Source organism: Perna viridis, chromosome 12, assembly GCF_037379345.1.
Source record: "Perna viridis isolate PV_CMFRI_1.1 ecotype Kerala chromosome 12, ASM3737934v1, whole genome shotgun sequence".
Lineage (NCBI taxonomy): Eukaryota > Metazoa > Mollusca > Bivalvia > Mytilida > Mytilidae > Perna > Perna viridis.
This window is the reverse complement of record NC_142456.1, coordinates 14,325,290-14,347,077: the sequence shown is the minus strand read 5'-3', so window position 1 is coordinate 14,347,077 and position 21,788 is coordinate 14,325,290. Positions and strand designations below refer to the sequence as shown.

The window sequence follows — 21,788 nt, the reverse complement described above, 5'->3', positions numbered from 1 at the left end:
TTTTGTTTTTCTGAATAAGATCATATCCATTCTTTGCTGGTACGGGGATTGATGTTAGGTACGTTATTGAATTCAAACTCAATCACTTCTTTTTTTTTTTTTTTTTTAAATATCAAATCTTTCAAAACATTATCCATAGCCTTAAGGTGAAGTTTTAACCTCTTTAATAATTTTAGAAAAACGTAAAATTGGGATAGGTTAGTGAGAAATTGTCAATAAATAGTTGGGTACGGTAACTTCCACTTACACATTTTAGACTTAACAAAACCGATTATACTAGAGATTTCAGAAAAATATACATCAAGTTCTTGATTAGAAATGAATTAAAACAGACTTTTCCACATCTCATGCAATTTTCAGTTCTTAAATGTGGCGTAAGAAGGAATATTTTGGCAAAACAATATCTGGATACGGGAAAAGTTAGTACGGATGTGGGTACGGGCTACACATTTTAGACCCTAACCATACGAGTTATCAAGATTGGAATAAAATAAACAATCCTAATCATGATGCATGAAAGATAAAAAATGCCCGGAACAGTTCATGAAAATAACCCCTTACCACCCACTACCAGGGGAGAAGTAAGGGCTGTCTGCTTTTAAGAGACTAGTGTGGGATGGTTCTGTTAAAATATTTCCATCTTCAAAAATCTCCGCCATTGTTAACAACTGTTTCTTAAAGTTTCCAGCCGAATAAACGGCAACAGAAACCGACAGAATGGTGTCTATGTGTTTATTTAAATTTACGAACAATCTAGAGGATATGGTAAAGACCCGAGAAAGCCTAGTAGCATCATCAATGCGTTTTCATCTACGTCGATAACAAATGCGCTTTAAAGAACAGTGTCCCCTTCTGATGTATTTGGCTCCTCCATTTTATAGGAGAACCACAGCATTGATTTTAACAACAACTACAAAAATAATTTCTACACAAAATCAGCATTAAAATTATTTGGGTCGCAACGATTTTTTTGGGTCAGTCGGGATTGATGAAACAAAGAATATTTTATTTTTGGCCTTATATTTTAACCTGAAATACAAAGATAGAGCACAAAATTCCAGGATACATCTAAAACGAGTAGTGAAGGAGGAATGGATGTAAGATAAAATATTTTCAATAATAATTGATAAAGTTCTTAGTACCATAAATTTAAAGGTGAGTTTTAATTGATTTGAATAGGGGTTATTCAGTCAGTTCCATCCAAAATTTCGAAGTTTATTTCAAATACTAACTTTTAGAGAGATAGATATCAAACAGCTCAAAATTCAAGGATCTTAAGAAAGTTTTACTTATCCAGGATCTGAAAACTGTTCTTTTTTTTTCAGCCTCATATTCTCTTGACGAAGATAAAGGATGGTACAACAGATGAAGAAAGGGAGGAACTGAAGAAAATCTGTCGGGAATGTAACTTTACATCCACATTACTGCCAATTAAAACAGTAGGTGTACAGGTGAGTTTCATCATTGCTTAAAATGGATACTACTATGGTTAGGTTTACAATTATAAGAATCCTGGTTTCTGATTAGTTGATAACAAGTGTATTTTAGACATATTTAAAAGAAAGTAATGCCTTTTTTACCCTCGTGAACCCCATTCTGCCACAATTTTTTTATTTCATCATTCAAAGTAACGAAACATGATTTATCAATTTTGAAAAACAGAAGTTAGTATCAGTTGATCAGTTAAAAAACAGCTGTGGGGGAACAAATAGAAGACCTAGAAAAACCCTAAAAGAATGAAACAATCGGTCACTTTTTATTATCAGATGGATGGATGAAATTGGTATGTTTAGCAATTCGGTTTTTACAAGCATTATAGGAGGTAACAGAGCCACAATTATTTTAAATACAATATCCTACTGTTTTTGTGTATTTCAGGGTGATTGTAGAACGTACAGTTATGTTGTTGGTCTGTCATCAAATGAGCAGCCTCACTGGAAGAACTTAGTGTATTTAGCCAAGTTAATACCTAGGATATGTCATAATATTAACAGGTTTGTGACTATTAGTAGGTAACATAGGATGTACTATCCTGTTCAGTTTGTTAGGGTGATTGATTTAAATAGTGCTTCAGTTAATGAGTTTGGGGAATCTTATACTGTGAAAGTACTTATATTTGTTGGGTACCAATTTTTCTGGATTTCATGGTTAACACAAACCACGAAATTAAATTCCTGACGAAATACATATTTTCCATTTATGTGTTATTTGGGAATTGTTAAACAATGATTCAATAATCCTCGACAACTGATATGTCTGCTATCCACAAAAATTGATGTCCAAAAATTAGGGTGCTTTCGCAGTACATCAAAATAACAATAAAAATTACCAAAGCTAAAGAATAGCTCATAAGCATTAGAATCCAGCGACATAGCAACATATTGAAAAAGAGTAATTAAGAGAACCAAGATTAAAATGAATGTAATCCAGGGACAGAGACCAGACATGGAAAACAGACAAACTCAACAAAGAACATAAAGTAACTAAAATAATACATACAAAGTAACAAAAGTAAATGAGCAACTCGGACTACAATAAAAACAGGTAATATACACAACCCACAATAATTACAACAAAATTAAATAAAGAAATATGTTTAAAAACTGACGATAAGAGAAATAATCAGATAAAAAGAAACTAATGTACTTGCAATAATAACTCCCAAATAAACTGTAAATCAGTGATGTGATTATGGTACCAGTGTTATTTGTTGTACTAAACTTAAGTACCAGTCCACATAAAATTCAGGCACTGCCAATGGTGATGCTTTTTCAGTCTTACATGTTATACATAATGACAATTATATCTGCATTCAGATCTGCATTTATTAGAAAATCATACATTCTTCTACTAAAATCAACCAAATTAACAAGAACAATGACTTCTGCCAAGTATCCGTATTATTTACTGTCTATATAACTTTTATCTCTAAAGCCAAACAACCAAATGTAATAATAAGATGGGTTATTTGATCAGTAACTGTTTCTGAACTAGAACTAAAACTAGAACTGAATCTGGAGGGTTTTTGACATTCATAAATCACCTTCTGTCTGATCTTTAGAAAGACTGCTACTTAAATTTCAATTTGCATTGAAAATTTTGTATCAGTCTCTGTAAGATCAGGCAGTGGATGTAGCATGATCTGAAAAAAAAACTTTAACAGGGCAATTTCACTTTTTAGGCTACTAGTTTTTTTTGAGTTTTTTTGTTAGTAAAGGCAAGATTTGCCATATTGTTTTGATGAAAAGAGTTATGATATGGAATTGCATGGCCAGTGAGCTATTTTTGATAGATCACTATCAAAATTTACAATTTTACAGCATTCTTTTGCAGTTTCCTGTTTATCCGTTATCAATTTTATTCAGGTCATGATGGAAAAAAATTAGGGGGTAAAATCTGAAAGAGTAATCAAGGGAACCAAGATTCTAGTGAAAATCAAAAGAATGTAATCCAGGGCCAAGACTAGACATGAAAAACAGACAAACACAACAAAACATAAATTAACCAAAATAATGCATACAAAGTAACAAAAGTAAATGAACTACAATGACTCCACTAAAAATTCAGAGCATGGACAAGTTACATTGGTAGGATAAGTATCCTCTGCTAAGATGCTCATAAAAAGTCACGTCCAGAGTAGACGAAAGAGGAAAGGAAAACTATGACACATTGAACAAATCAATTTTCACTATTAATCTGATCTTACATGTCACTATATAAACCCACCACATGTAGGAATCATTATGTCCTCTGTCTGCCCTCCCACATGTAGGAATTATTATGTCTTCAGTCTGCCCTTGCACACGTAGGAATCAGTATGTCTGCCCTTCCATTTGTTTACCTTTCTCTCCATTTGACTTTCCATTTGTCCATATATATTGTAAGTGCAACTTTGTTAAATTATTTTTGAAGAAACAATATCATACATGTAGCTCAGATCCTTGCAATGTTAGGTCATCCAAACTTAAGGTTTACATGTAAAAAGTAAAGTTAATGTGAGGATTTCCTTCAGTTCAAGTTGCAGTACTAGAATTACATGTACATTGCATTTTATTAAAATGAAAAGCATTTCTATCTATTTATTTAAGTCATGCCCACACTAATTGGACTACTTTTATTGATTGCTGGGTATTGCATCTCTAAAATTAAATTAAATTTAATCAAAATGGTGTCCCCTAGTACCGACACTTTGATACAAATCAAATAAGATAAGAGAAATATGTCAAATGTAACTTAAGGAATTGAATGTTTCATTTTTGATGTTTCATTGGAGGTGTAAAAGCAATGACAGTAGCATATTTTCAATAAAGCATGCTAGCATTTCATGGCTAAAATGTGTGACCTTTCAACCTTTTCAGTTTACACGCCAATGATGCATCAAAAAAGAAACATTCAATTATTAAACATCATGTGTATTATGTACAACAGACAAAAAAGGTGGACGATTAGTAGAAACAAATCTTGGGTTTTTACTCAGAGTTTTGTACATAGGTGGATGTTGGCCAATATCTGAATTTTCATCACTTTTTAGAGTAGTTTACATTGTAGGTACCAATTTCTGCATCTACTTGTTTTATTCCAGGGTAGTTTATATATTTGGTGGTAGTGTGAAACACCCTATAGAAGATATCACTCCTACATATCTCACTAATGGAGTACTTAGTACTCTACGACAAGTAGACTATTTATGTACTAAAGTGCTCATCGAAGAAGACAGTGTTCATAAACTGAGTCAAATGCCTGTCGTTATTACTCCATTACATTTCGATCGAGATCCTGCTCTAAGCTTACCTTCATGTCAGAGGTCAATTGCCATAAGGACTTTCATCACAAACGATTTCATGACTGGGATTCCAGCAACTCCTGGGGAACACATTGATACTAAGGTTTGTATTCAGCAGAAAGGGGAAGGTTCGGTTAAGGCCAATTTTGGCCTCAAAATTTGAAATTGTTCAAAATAAAGAAATTCATTTACATTTTACTTACTTTTCTTTGTAGTGAGCTTTCTTGTTTTGCCTGTTCACTTTTGGTGATATGTTTTTGTAATTTTTTCTAAAATGGACTTTAAAATAATTCGGCATTAGTGTATAAGGATTATTTTTGAACATGTATTTAGAATTTGATGTCTGTGGCAAGTTGGGAAGGGTTTGATCTGTAGCCTATGTATACCATAGACTACAAAACTGGAAGTCATGCTGTGGTATGGAGATTGGATTTGGAGTTGGAATAATGTGTCAGAGTATGGGGACGTGCCAGTCTGTTGGCAATTACTTTCCAGCACAACCATGCTAAAGATTCCCTTAAATTGCCAGACCAGTACAAAGCTAATCAAATGTTTCTGTCCTGAAATTTGCCAAAATAAATTGATTATGTATCTTTTTTCCAGGTGCTAGATAGAATGGTGGAGGAGATTTTGACTGTTCCAGGAATTTCTCGAGTTATGTATGATCTCACTGCCAAGCCTCCTGGGACCACAGAATGGGAATAGTCTCATATCATACTGAACAGTTCATTCACTGTGGTTATGACAGATAATTTGCATGCTAGTTTTTAAGTGCTTTAAGATATTTAACACGTGTGTTATTAGCTTCAGGGTATTCTAGTATATCATGTTCAATCAGACTTTGAATACTCTGTAGATAAATCCTACTATGTTAATGGAATGCACATGTACTTAATGTTTGCTTCGGGGATTATTTTCATCATACATGTATTTGTATTTGAAGATTAACAGTAAGATGCATGCCTTAACTGTGCAGTAATTAAAATGCAATAAACTGCTTCATGATATATGGTCTTTTAAAACTCATAGCAAAAAGTAAAAAAAATATTTGTATGAAGCAGAACCTTTCTTGCATTGTTTTCAGTTTTTATTAATATCTCTTCATGAATATTCAAAAAGTCATTATATAGATATGTACATGGTGTTGTTAAGGAAATCCAAATTTGTGATAAAGAAACTTACACGGTGTCATATATAATTGTTTTAGTCTTATTGTTTTACCCTCCAAAGTTAGGAAGATCTAACTGGAAAGCCACTGTGTTTCAGCTCTATTTCTAAATGTAAATTATTTGGTTTGAAATTCGAAATATGTTTCAGTTGACTCCCATTAGTACGTGTGTACTGAATTATATTACAGTCGAACCTTGTTAAGTCGAAGGCAAAGGGACCTTGCAGAAATGTTCGAGTTATCCGAGGTCGAGGATAAACTGGAAATACTAGAAGTTTGGTCCATGATTGTTTCTGTATATACATCATTTGTTGTGCTTGTACATGTACATGTACATGTACTTCACTTTACAGGGTGCTTCATAATGTCATGGGTTTCATCTCTGAAGACATTTTTTTTGTTTGTTGTATATCATGTTAGAAATACTGAATGGCAACAAGTGTTTTAGTGAAATTTCCTTTTTTTTATTTTTTCTATATCAAAAAGGTCATAGTTCATAATATGCTGCTTTGTTTGATTCACAATCAGGAGTATCGTCAAACCATGTGCTCTACAATATTACAATAAAATTTCAAATTCACTAGTGAAACGAATGTAGTTGATGAAATACCCTTACTATCACATGTTTGATGTTTCATTAAATAGTACGGTACCATTACAATTTTATCTGTATTTTTTTTTTTAATTTCAAAATATCAAAATATCTGATATCACTGTTAGTGTAAATTCTGACGTGTTATTAATAAAATTTGTTTCTTTTAACAACATGCACAATTTTAAATTAATGAAATAAACAAATCAAACCATAAAGAGTGTCAACAAATTAATTTTAAAACCCACGCTAATTGTTGTTAAAACACACCTCAATCATGGTTTGTAATAATGCAATCAGTTTTCCGACTAATTAGTTGACTTCGAGGCATCAGGGTTAATTAACCTTGAAGTCCTATCGAGGGGACTGATTGATTACTTTGAATTATCCAAGGTTTTGATTCATCCGAGTTCGAGTCAGCCGAGGTAAAATTGTATTGAAGTAAGGGGAGTTTTGCTGGGACTTTGTAATTAGTTCGAGTTATCCGAGATTTTGACTAATCCGAGTTCGACACATCAAGGTTCGACTGTACTTTACCATAGAAATTTGGGCTTTCGATTTCAAAAATATACAAATTTAATATTTAGTTAGATGCTATTTAAAATTATGAAGGGAGATAATTCATTTTCAGGGTTAAAACTTTGTTAATGCAACTCCTCCTAAACTGCTTAAAGAATTTTGGTGCAATGTTGAAGCAAAGTGAGGCATTATTATAGATGTGCATTTAAAACATAATTATTGTTTAAGTACTCCAGAGAGAGATTAACATAGGGGTTTAACTGCTTGTTTAACTCTGTATCTGAAATATTGCTGCTCGGACGTTAAACCCCAACAAACAACACACTAACTCTGTTTGAAATGGGGGTTATTTTCTTTGTAACCATGCTCACAGTTTTTTAGTTGTCAACAGATTATAGGATAATATGATAAATTTACATGGTTATTCATATTGTTGATAGAATTTAAATGAAATAAATTTGGCGATATGTCTGATAGCTGTTTTTATGATACGTGTACTATCATTTTAATGTCTAATGAGAATTTGTATTTCATTATTTTACCCTGTTCTATCACTTGTAGGTAAAATAAGATGGCATTAATGACCAGCCTGTGGTAAAACATTGATAAAATGGACTCTCCAGAAATTATTTTTTAATAGACTTTCATTTGTTGCTAAAATTGATGTTTTTCTAAAGGTTTAGTTTAACACACGTTTATTGATTCAAATAACCTACGTATAGAAGCATACAAGATTTGGAAACTACATAATTCAATGTTGTTCAGCCTGTATTTTTTTTACAAACTTTTAATTTGAATTACTACCTACATAGTTTTCTGATCCAAATGCATGTTAGTTTAACAGTTCCCATGGTTATATGTTGGAAATACTGTTGAAAAAACTTGTTCCAGGGACAAATAGAACAAAAAAAGAAGGAACAAAACAAAAAAAAACAAACAAACATACAAGCATACATTTAGTTGAGTCGGCTAGAGATCTCACAATAGGATACTGATTGACTGAAAAACTGTTATAATTATTTACCTATACATTGTATAACATATTGTGTAATAAATAGTTCAGTGCGAGTCTTAGAATCACTTAGAACATGCTATGAACCACTTGACCTTGTGATTTGACCATTTCTAACATCAGAATCATGGTATGAAGACGATATTCTCTATATCATTTTGGTTAAATGAGTTATGATTTCATAATGAACACTTCATGGGCAGATAACTCCACAAAAACCTTAATTTTTAAATATACTAATGAAAAATTTCCAAATGCATCATGCAGAGGTCAAATAGTGGTCATTTTAAATAGAGAAGACTTTCTTGAGTGAAATATAGCATACAGGCAATATCATGTAGAGGATATCCACATTTCAACTCTGTGCTGTTCATTTTCCTGCATTTTTGTGTTGTATGATTGGTTCTCCATGTGCTGTCCTTCAACAGTGTTCCTGGTGTTGTTTTGGCCAAGGATTTCCACTCATTTGTATCAGTGGTAAAGTTTAATAGTTCTTTCAACTTAGTACAACTAGCACTTACATAATATGACCACAACAAAAAATCCTCAAGAGGTCCTTAGCAATAAATTTTAATAATTGGTCCTATTTTACAAACTAAATTTCATAATTCACTGAAGCACTCTCACAGGTTTTGATCAAATTTATTGTATGCTCTGAGCTTGTATTATTATGGACAATATTGTATGATAGCCAATTATAACTGATGGGCACCAAAATCAACATAGATATAACCATGACCAGGTTCCAGCCCTACAAAACTTGAAAAATACTTGTCTGAAAATTATTTTCTTTTCTTCCATGATTATACTCCAACCAAAGTCTTTGAAATTGATGATGTAAAAACTATTTTTAAGTTTTGTGGTGCTGCGGCCTGAAAGAAAAAAAGCAACAATACTACCAAACTCATTCTCAAAAAGTTGTAAGTGTAAAATTTGTCACTGATGTCATTATATAATCAGTACCATTAGTTTAGTAATACATGTATTACAACTTTTTGTGAAATTAAACACTGAGTGTTATGAATTGTTGAAGGTATTCCTGATCTGTAGTGTAAAAAGAACATTTACTGATAAAACAAACCACTTGTTTGTTTTTAAAGCACTGGTAAATTTCTTAATTTAATTATGTAACATAAATGTACCATGGTGTCACTTTTTTACTGTTGTATCAGGGAAATATATTGCCAGTACAGCATATATAGATATCATTATTAATAATTGATAGATACTTGGCTTGTAATTTAGACGGGGACCAAATTTACATACTATACACGCCTTGGCTTGCTATAATCGGTAAAACCGGAATTAAGATTTTGGGACGACATAGTCTCTGGTACGACTTAGTCATAAACAGAATAAATACAGTGCGAGAAATAGGACATTTCCTCCGGACGCATTCATTTGTAAACATGGATAGCAAAACGGCACAGGCGAATTTCGCTAGACCGAGGAAAAAAGCTAACTCTATGATAGAGGATTCACAAGACATGGAAGACAAAATGGTAAAATTTAAAATTGGCGGACACGAGGAAAGCAATGCATCCAGATCAAACAACACTGCCAAGAAGAATACCAAACTCACAAGAAATAGGTAAGCACCGCAGATCTTAGGTTTAAACTCTAGAATTTAGCTTTTATGAATAAATATTTATCAAATGACGTGCCAAGTGGTGAAATAAGTGGAAGCCATTGACCGTCACTATCACATAACAGAAGACAAAACAATCTGTAACCTGGGCCTTGATTGGCTTTACCGGCTGTAACATTAACAGTATAGCAGATCACACATACACTTTTGGTTTCGTCAGGATAGGGATGGAACTGTTTAATATGTTGCTAAGCAGTTTTTTCATATTAACTCTAGTTTTCAGCCTTTGAATAGTTTATCTATAATGACATAATTCAGAAACATTGTGTAACTACATGCACATGCTTTCCTACTCTCAGTAAGTTTTTAACCCCTATTGCATGAGACTAATATATTATTCATGAATTAGGTGGTGGTTAAGTTTCCACAATGTGGATTTACAATATCATCTCTCAATAGCATTGAAATTCAGATGTTAAAGATACAATGTACATGTAACAAGTTGAAAATAAAACAAAATTAAGACTAATAATGTACATGTACCTTGAGTGGAGAAATAATTCAGTAAAACATACCAAACTGATAAGATTCCCTGCACCTTTTTGAAAAAAAAGCACTAGATATTTTAGGCACATTGTGCAAAAATTCGGAAAAATAGAAAAGAGTAGGGTGCTTATAAAACCCATTATAAAGGGCAGAGTGGCAGGAATAAACTGCTAGGTACCTTCTCCCATCCAAAACTGTCCATGGAGAAGTCTGTGAATCTGCATTACATGTATTTTGCACATACATGTATATGTGTAACTTGAACATAGTTGTATATTGAAAATTTTGAGAAATTGTAAAAACAACTACCAGTGATAAATTGATTCATAAAATTGAAGATTCATCAGTTGTTACCATGTGATTGTTAAATGTACAATAAACAGTTCCTGTATATATACATATATTCTTCTACCTTTCATTATGACAGATGGAATTGATTAAATGATATGAATTTTTGATAAAAGCCCTTGGATATATATTGTACATGTATGTCATGTGATTTTGATAAATATGTAGCAGTTAGAGAATGAACAAACACTTTTAATTCTCCATTTATATACATGTAATTGTATACTATTTTTGCTTTTGTCCTTTCATAAAAATAATCTCTTGTCAAACAGTGTCTTTTTTAAATTTTACTATGTGGCACATGTACATTAGTATGTATACTTACATTTATATTTATACATGTAAGTGTATTCAAACTCTGATTACTCTGTTACTTTTCACCTGTATTAAAAAGAGATCATACAAAATGTACATGTGCGTGTAATATGTTTTACTTGTATAATGAAATCATGAACAGTTCACACATTTTATATCCCCTAAGAGAGAGATAGAATTATAGTTATTTTAAATTGTGATACTGCCAATATCAAAATAAAAAAAAAGTACTCTGTTGTTAATCTGTAATCCAATTATTGCATTTTAATCATTTTAATGTACTGATTTGTTTTTGGAGTATTTTTATCACTCAAACAATCTAATAGTGTGACTACACAGTCATGGCATAATTTTCCTTGAAAACTCCAAAGAAGATCTGATGATGCCACAATCACTCCTAATATTTTAAGAGATATTTTCAAAGATCATGATATAAACATGTACGAGAGATACAGAAATATTTGTCAACATGATCAAAAGAAATGGTAGTTTGCACACAGATGTACATTGCATCACACATCTAAAAGAATATATCCTTATCTAATAATTATTTAATAGACAAGAGATCTCATATCCCTTATTAAATTTATAAACTTAAACTGTTTTATTTAGCAATAGGTTATTAGTCGTTTTTACAGTAAACTGTACTCATAAATTTAGATTTCAAATTAATATTATATTTTCTGCATTTGATATTTGTTGTAATATTTTCAGGTCAAATTCTCTCATTCCACAACTTGCTGTTGAGCATGTGTATGTAAAATAGCACATATTGCTAGTCACACATGTATTAATTCATTTATTTTATTCAGAATGCACACAAACAGAGTAGTCTCAAAGTGAGTACTTAGCCCACCCAATACACGATCTAAACAGAAAGTCATGTTATATTTAGATGTATTAAGTGCTGGACTCAGTAAGAATCAGGCAAAATAGAAAAATACAGATTCATGCTCAGAAAAAGATACACAAATTTGACTACGTGGGCACATAGTTCATGGTCTATTGAGGAGGAATTGAAAGTTTGTTCAACTCAAAAGTGCAAGAACGTGCAGCAAAGGGAATTCAAAGTTACAATAGAGAATAATACATTTTTGTAGGAGGGAGGGAGTTATCTCCCATTGATGATGGAATTGTAATGCATTTTTTATACTTTATACTGAATGCATATTTGAATTACTGACACTTTAGATAAAAATGAATGCCATTTCTGCATTTCAGATAACATTTTGAATAAGGTTTAATGGAAAGACTTGTGTGTTTTTTTTTTCTACCATGATTCATCCACTGCCTAATTCTTACAGAGAATTGCACTTAAAAGATATTGTACCTATGGGCTTCAGATGATTCATGACTGTTGAGAAGTTCATTAATTCATAGCTGTCTCAGGAAGGATTAAGTTTTTTCATATATTTTTTGTGAAATGCCTGGACAATGATGATACAATGCTTGCACTATAAGTTACAATATATTTGAATAATACATACGAAGTTGAAAGTGTAGCTTCACACAGCTTTGTAAGTGTAGAAAAAAGCATTGTAAATTTGTGATATGTATCTACTCTGGACAAATTTTAAACTTACAACCCTTTGTGAATGGACCACTGATATTTATAATACTCCTGTTGATAATAATCTAATAACATATAGCACAATATACATGTATAATGATGACATCTAGTCTGAAGCCCATGCTGTGGTTTTATGTCTGTTGTCTGTCTCTGGCTTTATATATTGTGTATGAATAATGTGTTTAAGATTTATGGTGTTGTAACAATAAAATACTGTAAACATATTAATTTTTGTTGTTGCTAATTTTCGCTGATTCTGTCAAGTGAACATATTAGTGTGTATGAATTATCGCAGCTGATTCTGTCAAGTGAACATATTGGTGTGTATCAATTATCGCAGTTGATTTTGTCAAGTAAACATATTAGTGTGTATCAATTATCGCAGTTGATTCTGTCAAGTGAACATATTTGTCAAATGTACATATTAGTGTGTATCAACTATCGCAGTTGTAAAGAATCATAAGCATTTCAAAGTGAGACAAATCAAATTTGCAAGTATTTTTTGTGCTCTTCTGTCCGCTGCGAAATGAGCATGAATTAGTACAATGCGAAAATTAATACTTTTACAGTAATATATTATAGCCTGTGATATGTGATACATGTATATATATTTATATACATTTTTTTTTATTTCAAGGCTCTCCACTGGTACCAAATATAAGCATGTTTACTAAGTCTTTAAGGCATGCATATGGCCATAATAAAAAAAGACTTTCTAGGTCCTCATCCATATTTTATATAAAGGGGTAGGTGGGCAAAGTTTTTTTTTTTTTTTTTGATCAATTTAAGTGAAAAATGCTGTCAATTTCAAAGAAATTGGCCTAAATTGAAAAAGAAATGAAAATATGAATTTTCAAGGAGGATGAAAAAGTTTGGTCAGGAGGGGATGAGAATCTTAGATATTTTTTTTTATTTCGGCCTAATAGAAATCCATATTTATTGTGACCACCTTGGTAGTCTTGTGGTAGCGTGTTCCCCTTAATTGCCGGAGTTATTAGGTTCAACATGTCATAGTTTTCTTTTCCTCTTTCATTTACCCTGGACTTGACTTTTTATGAGCAACTCATTTGCTCATTTATTTATATAAATATTAATTTACATTATTGTAAGCGACAAGTTATACAGTTGTAATAGCCACTATCTTAAGCTTTCTAGTGCACAATGTATCATTTCATAATGTAAATTTCTTAATACATGTCATTTGTAGAAAAGAATCCTCACAATCGTAGTCAGTATTTTGGGATCTTATACAACTATCATTCAATTCATTACATGTTGATGTATTAAATCCTATAGATTATAAGGGTGGTTATTGTAACAAACCTTTAATACTTTGAACCTGCATGATAAAGAGTATTTAAGACAGGAATATAACGAGAATAGGTATGGTCTTTATGTAAAGGGACAACAAACCCACCAGGATAAAAATGTCAGCCCAAGGCCACCCATTGGTCTTCTGTGAACAACGAGGAAGTATATCATGTTAACATTTATTTTCCAACTCTCCTCAGTGGTTTGTTCTCATCTTAAAGCTGGAATTAAAAATGAAATATCTAATATACATTGTACATGTATACACAAATTACATTCACCTATTGCATGGTTAATGAATACTATAGTGGAATCTGTCTAAACCAGACTCTTTTGGTTTGCTGTAGACAGGTGGTTTTGGGTTGCCAAGCTTCAAAATACATTTAAACTGATATAAAGGGGCTTCTAAAACTGTCTTGTTAAAACATGTCGATGGTGATTTCAAGGATTGGTTTAGACATGTTTTTGGTTATTTCAGGGATTGGTTTGGACAGGTTTGGTTATTTCAAGGATTTTTTAGACAGTTTTTTTTTTTTTTTTTCAAGGATTGGTTTAGACCGGTTTCACTAGTTAATTTTTCAATATCTTTGTCCAGAGCGTTGGATGTAGTCATACAATATCACAGTGAATGGAGTTGAATCCCGCAGGCACAGAGGGATTATTTGCATTGAAAAATTTTCAGCCTCACATTCATATAGAGTTGAATAGAATCTACACTTGCATGCACTAATTATTTACCGTAACTTTATCATTTACTTCTAAATAGAGCATGAAATTAGAATCCTCAGTGTAATATATAAAGCAGTGAGGTTCTTTAGAAAGTGTGCATTGAATGTTTAAATTTGATGAACCACATTTTTAAAATACTGGGTACACACTTTAAAAGTCCCAATGTTGACTTCAGGCTTTGACAACACATTGTACCTGTGTTTCGGGATTTCTATTTCAGTCCCTCCATTAATAATTATTGTGCAAGCTCTGATATATCTTAACATCCACATATGAATGTCTTGAAATTAAATTGTGGGGGTCCATAAATAATAAATTTATGATAAATAAAATAATATTAATGGAGGTCCTGAAATAATTCATAAGATTCTAAAATCAAATTGTTGAGGTTCAGATATTTGAGGAACTCCTGAAATTGAATTGTTGAGGTCCTAAAATAATTCATAAGGTTTAAAAATAGAACTGTTGAGGTCCAGATGTTTGAGGAACTCCAGAAATTGAGTGGTGGATGTCCTGATATAATTCAGGACATTAATATTTTGACTGTTCTATGAACTAGTTTAACCAGTCTATATGGAATTTTCCTGTCAATTTATCAGTACTGTATTCAGTGTTTAATATATCATTTCTAGGAAAGCTTTTGTCTTAAATTTGTAAATGTTTGTCTTTTTGTGACAAAATATCTCCTTGATTATGATTAATTGTTTTCAACTTGCTTTAAATGTGATCTATTAAAGGGTTCATTGAATTAAGTCTTCATAACACAGGTGGCAGTCCACCGCATAGAAGCCCTTTCAGTTTTCTTTGTTTTGATAAGTTTACACGTAGTTATTGGTGAAACATGACTATAAAGATAATGAAACAGGTATAAAGTGACTAAACAATTAAAAACGATTTTATATGTATGTATATATATATTTATATATATACTTAATACACAAGTTTCTGTAATTCGATAAATATTGCTGTGATCACGAGCTAAAGCTTAAGATTAAAGTTTTGTATATTCATCTGTAATTTAATTCAGAACATCTGTTTTAAAAGGTTTTTAATTTCTATAACTATCAAGATTCATGTGTGTTAATGATTCCTCCCACACCCACATATAGATTGATATATGGTGGTTAAAATATAGTACTTATTGAGTTGTTTACTAGGTTCATAAACTACTGAGATAGGACTGATTGAGCTGCTTACTAGGTCTATGATACAAGAGGACAATTTACATTCTTTATTAGGTCCATAAACATGTGTACTTCTGAAATAGAACATTACTTGAGTTGCTTACTAGGTTCATATACTACAAAGATAGGACAGATTTAATTGTTTACTAAGTTCATAAACTACAAAGATAAGACAGATTTAGTTGTGTACTAGGTTCATAAACTACAAAGATAGGACAGATTTAGTTGTTTACTAGGTTCATAAACTACAAAGATAGGACAGATTTATTTGTTTACTAGGTTCATAAACAGATTGAGTTATTCACTGGGTTTATATACTTCTGGGATAGGAATTGAATTGCCTAATATTTTAATATTTTACAATTTTTCCCACCTTTAAAAAGAATTCACACATTTTTCTGCTTATATGTTTAATTCACCCTGCCGTTGGTTTATACTGGCAATTTATACCCCGCTTCGGAAGTGTGATTTCACAGACTTTCTTGATTCCCTTATATATTTAAGGAAGAATTTCATTTGGGTGCAATTAATTGGCACTAGTACCCACAGGAAATACTATTCTCAGATGGTGATGCACATTGCAATACCCCCACAGTGAATGAAGTAGTATTAATCTTAGAGAGCTCTGCGCATATCATTTTACTTATTATTGCCTGTGCATTCTGGGTAGTATATAGAAATCAAGGTGTCCATCCACAACTTTTTCACTGCAATTTTCTTTGCAACTACACCAAAAGTGCAGCCACATGGTATTATATAGGTATTCCATATTGTGGGGTCCCTTTCAGACTGTATCAACATCCACAGTGTACTTCCTGTTCAATGACTTCTATTAATATTTTAACTGTATGTTAACTTGGGTTTGGAGGGTGTATCCTTAGATGAGATTTGCTCAAAATTTTTTGTAGTTTTATAACTGTATATTATATTATTAAAGAACTTCTTTTTCATACAAAGTGCAAAATAATTATAAAGTTGATATATATATATACACGGATGTTTCAGTATAAAGTAAATGAGGGACTTTTTATGAATCTGGTTTTAATCTGGTATCTAAAAGAAAAATGGAGGAGATTATACTCATCTTTCCCCTATTTATCTTTTTACAGAAGGAAGTCATTACTTCAGTTTTAAGTGTTTATGTTAATAGATAATACATTCTAAACTTTTATTAAAGTGTATTTTGTCACTTACACTACCATAACAGTAGGCGTATACTGTTATCTACAATTTAAATTGTTTTAAATTAGTAAATTAGTTAAATTTATATATAAAATATTTTGGTATTGTCTGAAAGTACAGCTTGCAACTATATGAATCTTTGGTAATAGCTTCATGGAGCAATTTTATTGTCCATTAACAAGTACACTAACAGGCTGTATTTTTTCAACTATATCCTAGCTTAGCTATTATCCTGCAATGAGAAGTGAGGAAATTTTTTCAAAGTACCCTGCGTTATAAGAATAAGGCAATGGGGATACATCATTTTTATCAATTTGGTCTTTTTTGCCTCAATTATTCATACCATCTAGAAAACAATCAGAAAGCTATTTAAATTTATCCTGAAACATCTGTTATGTAGATGTTTTTTCACTGCTAAAATATATGGAAAAATACGGGAAAATTTTGACCTATTAATATCTTAAAAAAAAGAACATTACAAACACTTTGATGGTTATTTTTGGATGTTTTGAGGCATGAATACTTGGATAATGCAATAAAATCTCTGTGTTTTTTTTCTTATTGTGCTGCATTATACACATTTTGCCTGATTCTTAGACAGAGAAGTACTTAAATATAGACATGATAGATAGAAGTTGTTTACCGTTATTTACATGTATAGCATATCTTTATGGTGCCATATTGTTTCCATATTGTTACACAGATTGCACGGAGAACTTCAGGCTTCATAGTGATATTAGATGATTATGGGTGTGGCTTAAAACTACATGCAAAAAAGGCTCATGTACAAAAAATAGAGCACAGCTGTATTTGATACCATGAGTATATAAAGACAATGTTTGCAGGACAAAATCTTTGGTTTTATGTTATATATTTTAGTTTTTGTGATCATTTTCGTAAGGTTAATTACAATATAGACTTTACAACTGTTTGTTTTAACAATTATTGAGTAGGTATATTACAATTAATTTTTATCCTACTTCTTTCTTTTAAAAGACATTAAAATTAGTGCTGTTAAGAGTTTGCTGATACAGTTATATATATATATCCTACGATCTTGGTTCCCTTGATTACTCTTTCAAAAAGAAGTTGATCTTGTTTAATTACTGGTGCCTTTTTATAACAAATTCACTTTCATGGTTTTAGAGAAAAAAAAATGTATGTTTAGTGTAAAACAAGGGATAGGTTTCCTACACTTCATTCCCATGGACACATCCATCTCAACAGTAATGCATCTTCTTGCTCCTCCTCATCTTCCAAGTGTCCAACATTGTAAATGAAAAAGGTAAAGTCCACCTAAACTGTATTGTAGTAAAAGTATATCTTGTACTATGTCTTACATCAGTAATGATCAGATGGGATAGAAATGACATTTCCTGGGTCTTGTAAAAACATGTAGTTTAACACTAAAACTGTGATCTAGACAAACTTAGCTACATCAAAGTTATATTTACAATTAAAAAATATAAGTTATATAATTGATTAAAAAAAAAGACTTGATAGCTTTCTTAGTCAGAATCTCTGTTTAGTCTGTTCTTGGCCATTATTTGCTTAGATCAGCATTAATTTTTGTTTTTAAAGGTTTATGCAACGTAAAATTTATTAACAAGATGGATAGATTATTCAAGGTTCGCTTGAGGTATAATATTACTGTTTTAAATATAATTGTATGCTTTTGTCATTTGAAATAAGGTATGATTGGTGCTTGTTGCCTACTATAGCTTAAACTTTTGGACATTAAAGCACCAATGAAAAATGATATTTTAACTACCATTGACTAACAATTATTGTCTAAAAGTCATTTTTCATAACCAGATAATAATTTGTTCACCTACTTTATGTTTTCAGAAGAGCCAGATCTTTATATGGTGTGAATCCATGCTGTCAGTTTGGGCCCAAAGGAACTATATTGGACAGCTCATCTTCTCTGTAAGTATGATTGTTACATGTTCTCAAACTGTGTGCATTATAGGTGCAACATCCGGGATTTAGTTTTTTACCATAAATATTTGTAATTGCTATCAAAATGAGAACACTACTCCATCTTCAGTTCTTGCAGATACTTCAAATTGTACTTCTGAAATATACCTCCCCCTTTTCCACAAAATGATTTTAATATAATTATTACTTACGGCAAATATTTGTCTTGAAAAATGCAGGTTACCCTTGGGCAGTTTTACTTTCTCTTATGCATGTTTTTAGTTTTGAATTGGGATTTGAATGCATTGCTAAACTGCTAAACTAAATGGGAGGTAATTCATTGAGACGTTCAACTTTTTATTTTTAATTGCATAATAACATTTTTATGATGCTATTGAATCAAAAATTACAATCCAAGGCTGAGGGATAAGTATACATATATTGTATACATGGTAGAATATGGTTTAGAAAACCATACTGAAAGGGTTGAGGTGTGGCTATCAAAAAGGGTATTTTTGAATTACATTGTACTTCCCCTAATGAATTTCAAATCATAGCGGTTTTTAAGTTGGCCTTGATGACTGGTAGTTTGTTTGGTGTAAAGATTTATAATCACAATGTCTTGTGATTACATTAATATCTAGCGTTGCCCTGGCCCTAGGATAATGTATACCTGTTATTGGCCCCAATTTTTCCAGCATGTAAAACAATCAATATTTTTTTTTTATTACAAGGAAGTTAGTGAGTGATTGTATCAGTGACAATAATTTCTTATCTTGTTTGTCTTGTTTTCCAACAGATCCTGTTTCTTACTTATACACAAGTAATGAATAGCTGCACTTCTGTTATAAACATGCATTAATAACCTTAACTTACAAGAATCAGGCAAAATTCTTGTCATGTATTTTAGAAACTCCTGCTCTGATAAAGTATTTATTTGATTTCCACAACATTTCAAAAATTGAGAAAATTTTATTAGTGCCTCATAGAAATTAGAATTACTGAAGCTTTACAAATTATGTAGCTGGAAAGTTTAACCTCATAATCATGTTAGTTCTGGTGAAACATTTATATTAAATATACACCTTCAAGAAGTTAGGTTTGTTAATGACAACAATTCATGACAACCTGATTCTAATATGGACTGATACTTTGACATTGACAGTCATCAGTCATAAAGTACACCTATCTTGTTTTTTTTCTCAATCTTATGAGAAGTGTTAACCAATGAATTCAGTTACTTTGTATCCTTAAGTTGGAAGAAAAACCTTTTAATCTTAATCTCAAACATCAAGTACATTACATTTACAGTCTATAGATATTTGATTACTGTAAAACGTCAGATACATGTACCTATTTACAGTCTATAGATATTTGATTGCTATGAAACATCAAATACATGTACCTATTTACAGTCTATAGATATTTGATTGCTATGAAACATCAAATACATGTACCTGTTTACAGTCTATAGATATTTGATTGCTATGAAATATCAAATACATGTACCTATTTACAGTCTATAGATATTTGATGACTGTAAAACGTCAAATACATGTACCTATTTACAGTCTATAGATATTTGATGACTGTAAAACATCAAATACATGTACCTATTTACAGTCTATAGATATTTGATTACTATGAAACGTCAAATACATGTACCTGTTTACAGTCTATAGATATTTGATTGATATGAAACATCAAATACATGTACCTATTTACAGTCTATAGATATTTGATTAACATTGTTTACTGCTTATTTTCATGTTTAGGTTTTAAAAACTGTAGATAATATTTCCTGATAATCAGACACTAGAACTGTATGTGATTTCACAGTTACAATGAAACAGGAAATGTGTATTTGATCTGTTACAGAGATTTTTTTTAGTTTTAATGATATTTTATCAATATGTTCTTTAAACTCAATCTATGAAAATACACATGTAATAACAATATAGGTAAATTATAACTAAATACAAACACATAATATAACTACAAACAGAAAGGTTCAAATGCAGGTAAAGATTTGATAAGTCAAGTAGTCAAGAACTTTCACACTATTATATAAAGGAAGTGGAAATTCTATGAAAAAAATAATGAGGTTGTCCATAGAATACCAAGGCAGTGGATGGCTAGTACCGAATTTTATTTTCGAAATATCCTCATCCATTAGAAACCACAAAATTCAGGTCATCTATTTAAAAAATGAATTGGTTTGCACCCGGTAATATAACGAGAATGGATATGGTGAATATGTCAAAAAGACAACAACCCCACCAGGATAAAAAATGTCAGCTCAAGGCTAGTTCTTTTATTTTTTTCATAATTTAGTTGATTTGTTACTGGACTTTAAACATATATTATGAGTCATCAACTTTTGATACAGACAAAATGTCATCATTTATGAGTTAAACATTACATTTGAACAAAAAGATTGATGGGACACCCATATCGTAGGATGCCTGGTTTCTACATGGACATGTAGTCTTTAAAAATGTAAATACATATATAGGAATATTGGTACACCTTTTCAGCTTCACTATAAAACAGTCTTGAATTTATGAATCAATAAGAGTATGATCAGGATTATATAATATAAACAATTCTAAATGTCCTTGACACAAGAGTCATGGCAAAATGAACCCCTCTGTATTATTTAAAGTGCTTCATTTTTCATAGTATTCATGATCCTAAGTAATGTCAAGTTTATATAAAAAAAAAAACTGTAAGTACAAAGGCCAAAGGAATTATACAGTTCTACAGGGTAGTTTGTAATACAGTGTTTGTTTCCTGTTTGTTGGTAGGTGTCTTTATGTCACCATCAATTTTCCCAGAGCTTTGATTAAATGGCTTTTTGATTTGAGGCATTGCTTTGAAGGCATAATCCACTGTTTAAGCTTCTACTCTCAATTATTTATGTATTGAAGTCTTGATTTGTAATTAAACACCAGAATATTGTTTATCAGCTATCTTTACATTATTGCTAGTGATTGCATTACCTTATAACACCTCCTCGCA

At 31.3% G+C, this 21,788-nt stretch overlaps 2 protein-coding genes and 1 long non-coding RNA gene across 5 annotated transcripts in view; 2 read left to right on the top strand and 1 right to left on the bottom strand.

Annotated features, from left to right (window-relative positions):
• Positions 1 to 7,538, top strand: part of LOC148601316 (GMP synthase [glutamine-hydrolyzing]-like) — a 40,154-nt gene extending 32,616 nt beyond the window's left edge. For both annotated transcript variants that reach the window (XM_088555696.1, XM_088555695.1), the window contains exons 13-16: positions 1,326 to 1,451; positions 1,879 to 1,994; positions 4,583 to 4,886; positions 5,387 to 7,538. In XM_088555696.1, coding sequence (XP_088411822.1) covers positions 1,326 to 1,451; positions 1,879 to 1,994; positions 4,583 to 4,886; positions 5,387 to 5,488 — 648 coding nt within the window. In that variant the 3' untranslated portion in view covers positions 5,489 to 7,538. The remainder of the gene's footprint in view (positions 1 to 1,325; positions 1,452 to 1,878; positions 1,995 to 4,582; positions 4,887 to 5,386) is intronic.
• Positions 7,539 to 8,198: 660 nt separating this feature from the next.
• Positions 8,199 to 18,811, bottom strand: LOC148601315 (uncharacterized). The gene is made up of 3 exons (XR_015917175.1): positions 18,683 to 18,811; positions 10,882 to 10,937; positions 8,199 to 8,946 (listed from the first exon to the last, which is right to left on the bottom strand). It is a non-coding gene; the product is annotated as an uncharacterized LOC148601315 (long non-coding RNA).
• LOC148601314 (NAD kinase-like) overlaps positions 9,092 to 21,788 on the top strand; it is a 30,383-nt gene continuing 17,686 nt past the window's right edge. Inside the window, exons 1-3 of one of the 2 annotated variants that reach the window (XM_088555697.1) lie at positions 9,092 to 9,665; positions 11,684 to 11,710; positions 18,696 to 18,776. In XM_088555697.1, coding sequence (XP_088411823.1) covers positions 9,484 to 9,665; positions 11,684 to 11,710; positions 18,696 to 18,776 — 290 coding nt within the window. In that variant the 5' untranslated portion in view covers positions 9,092 to 9,483. The remainder of the gene's footprint in view (positions 9,666 to 11,683; positions 11,711 to 18,695; positions 18,777 to 21,788) is intronic. The other variant, XM_088555698.1, reaches the window with a different exon arrangement.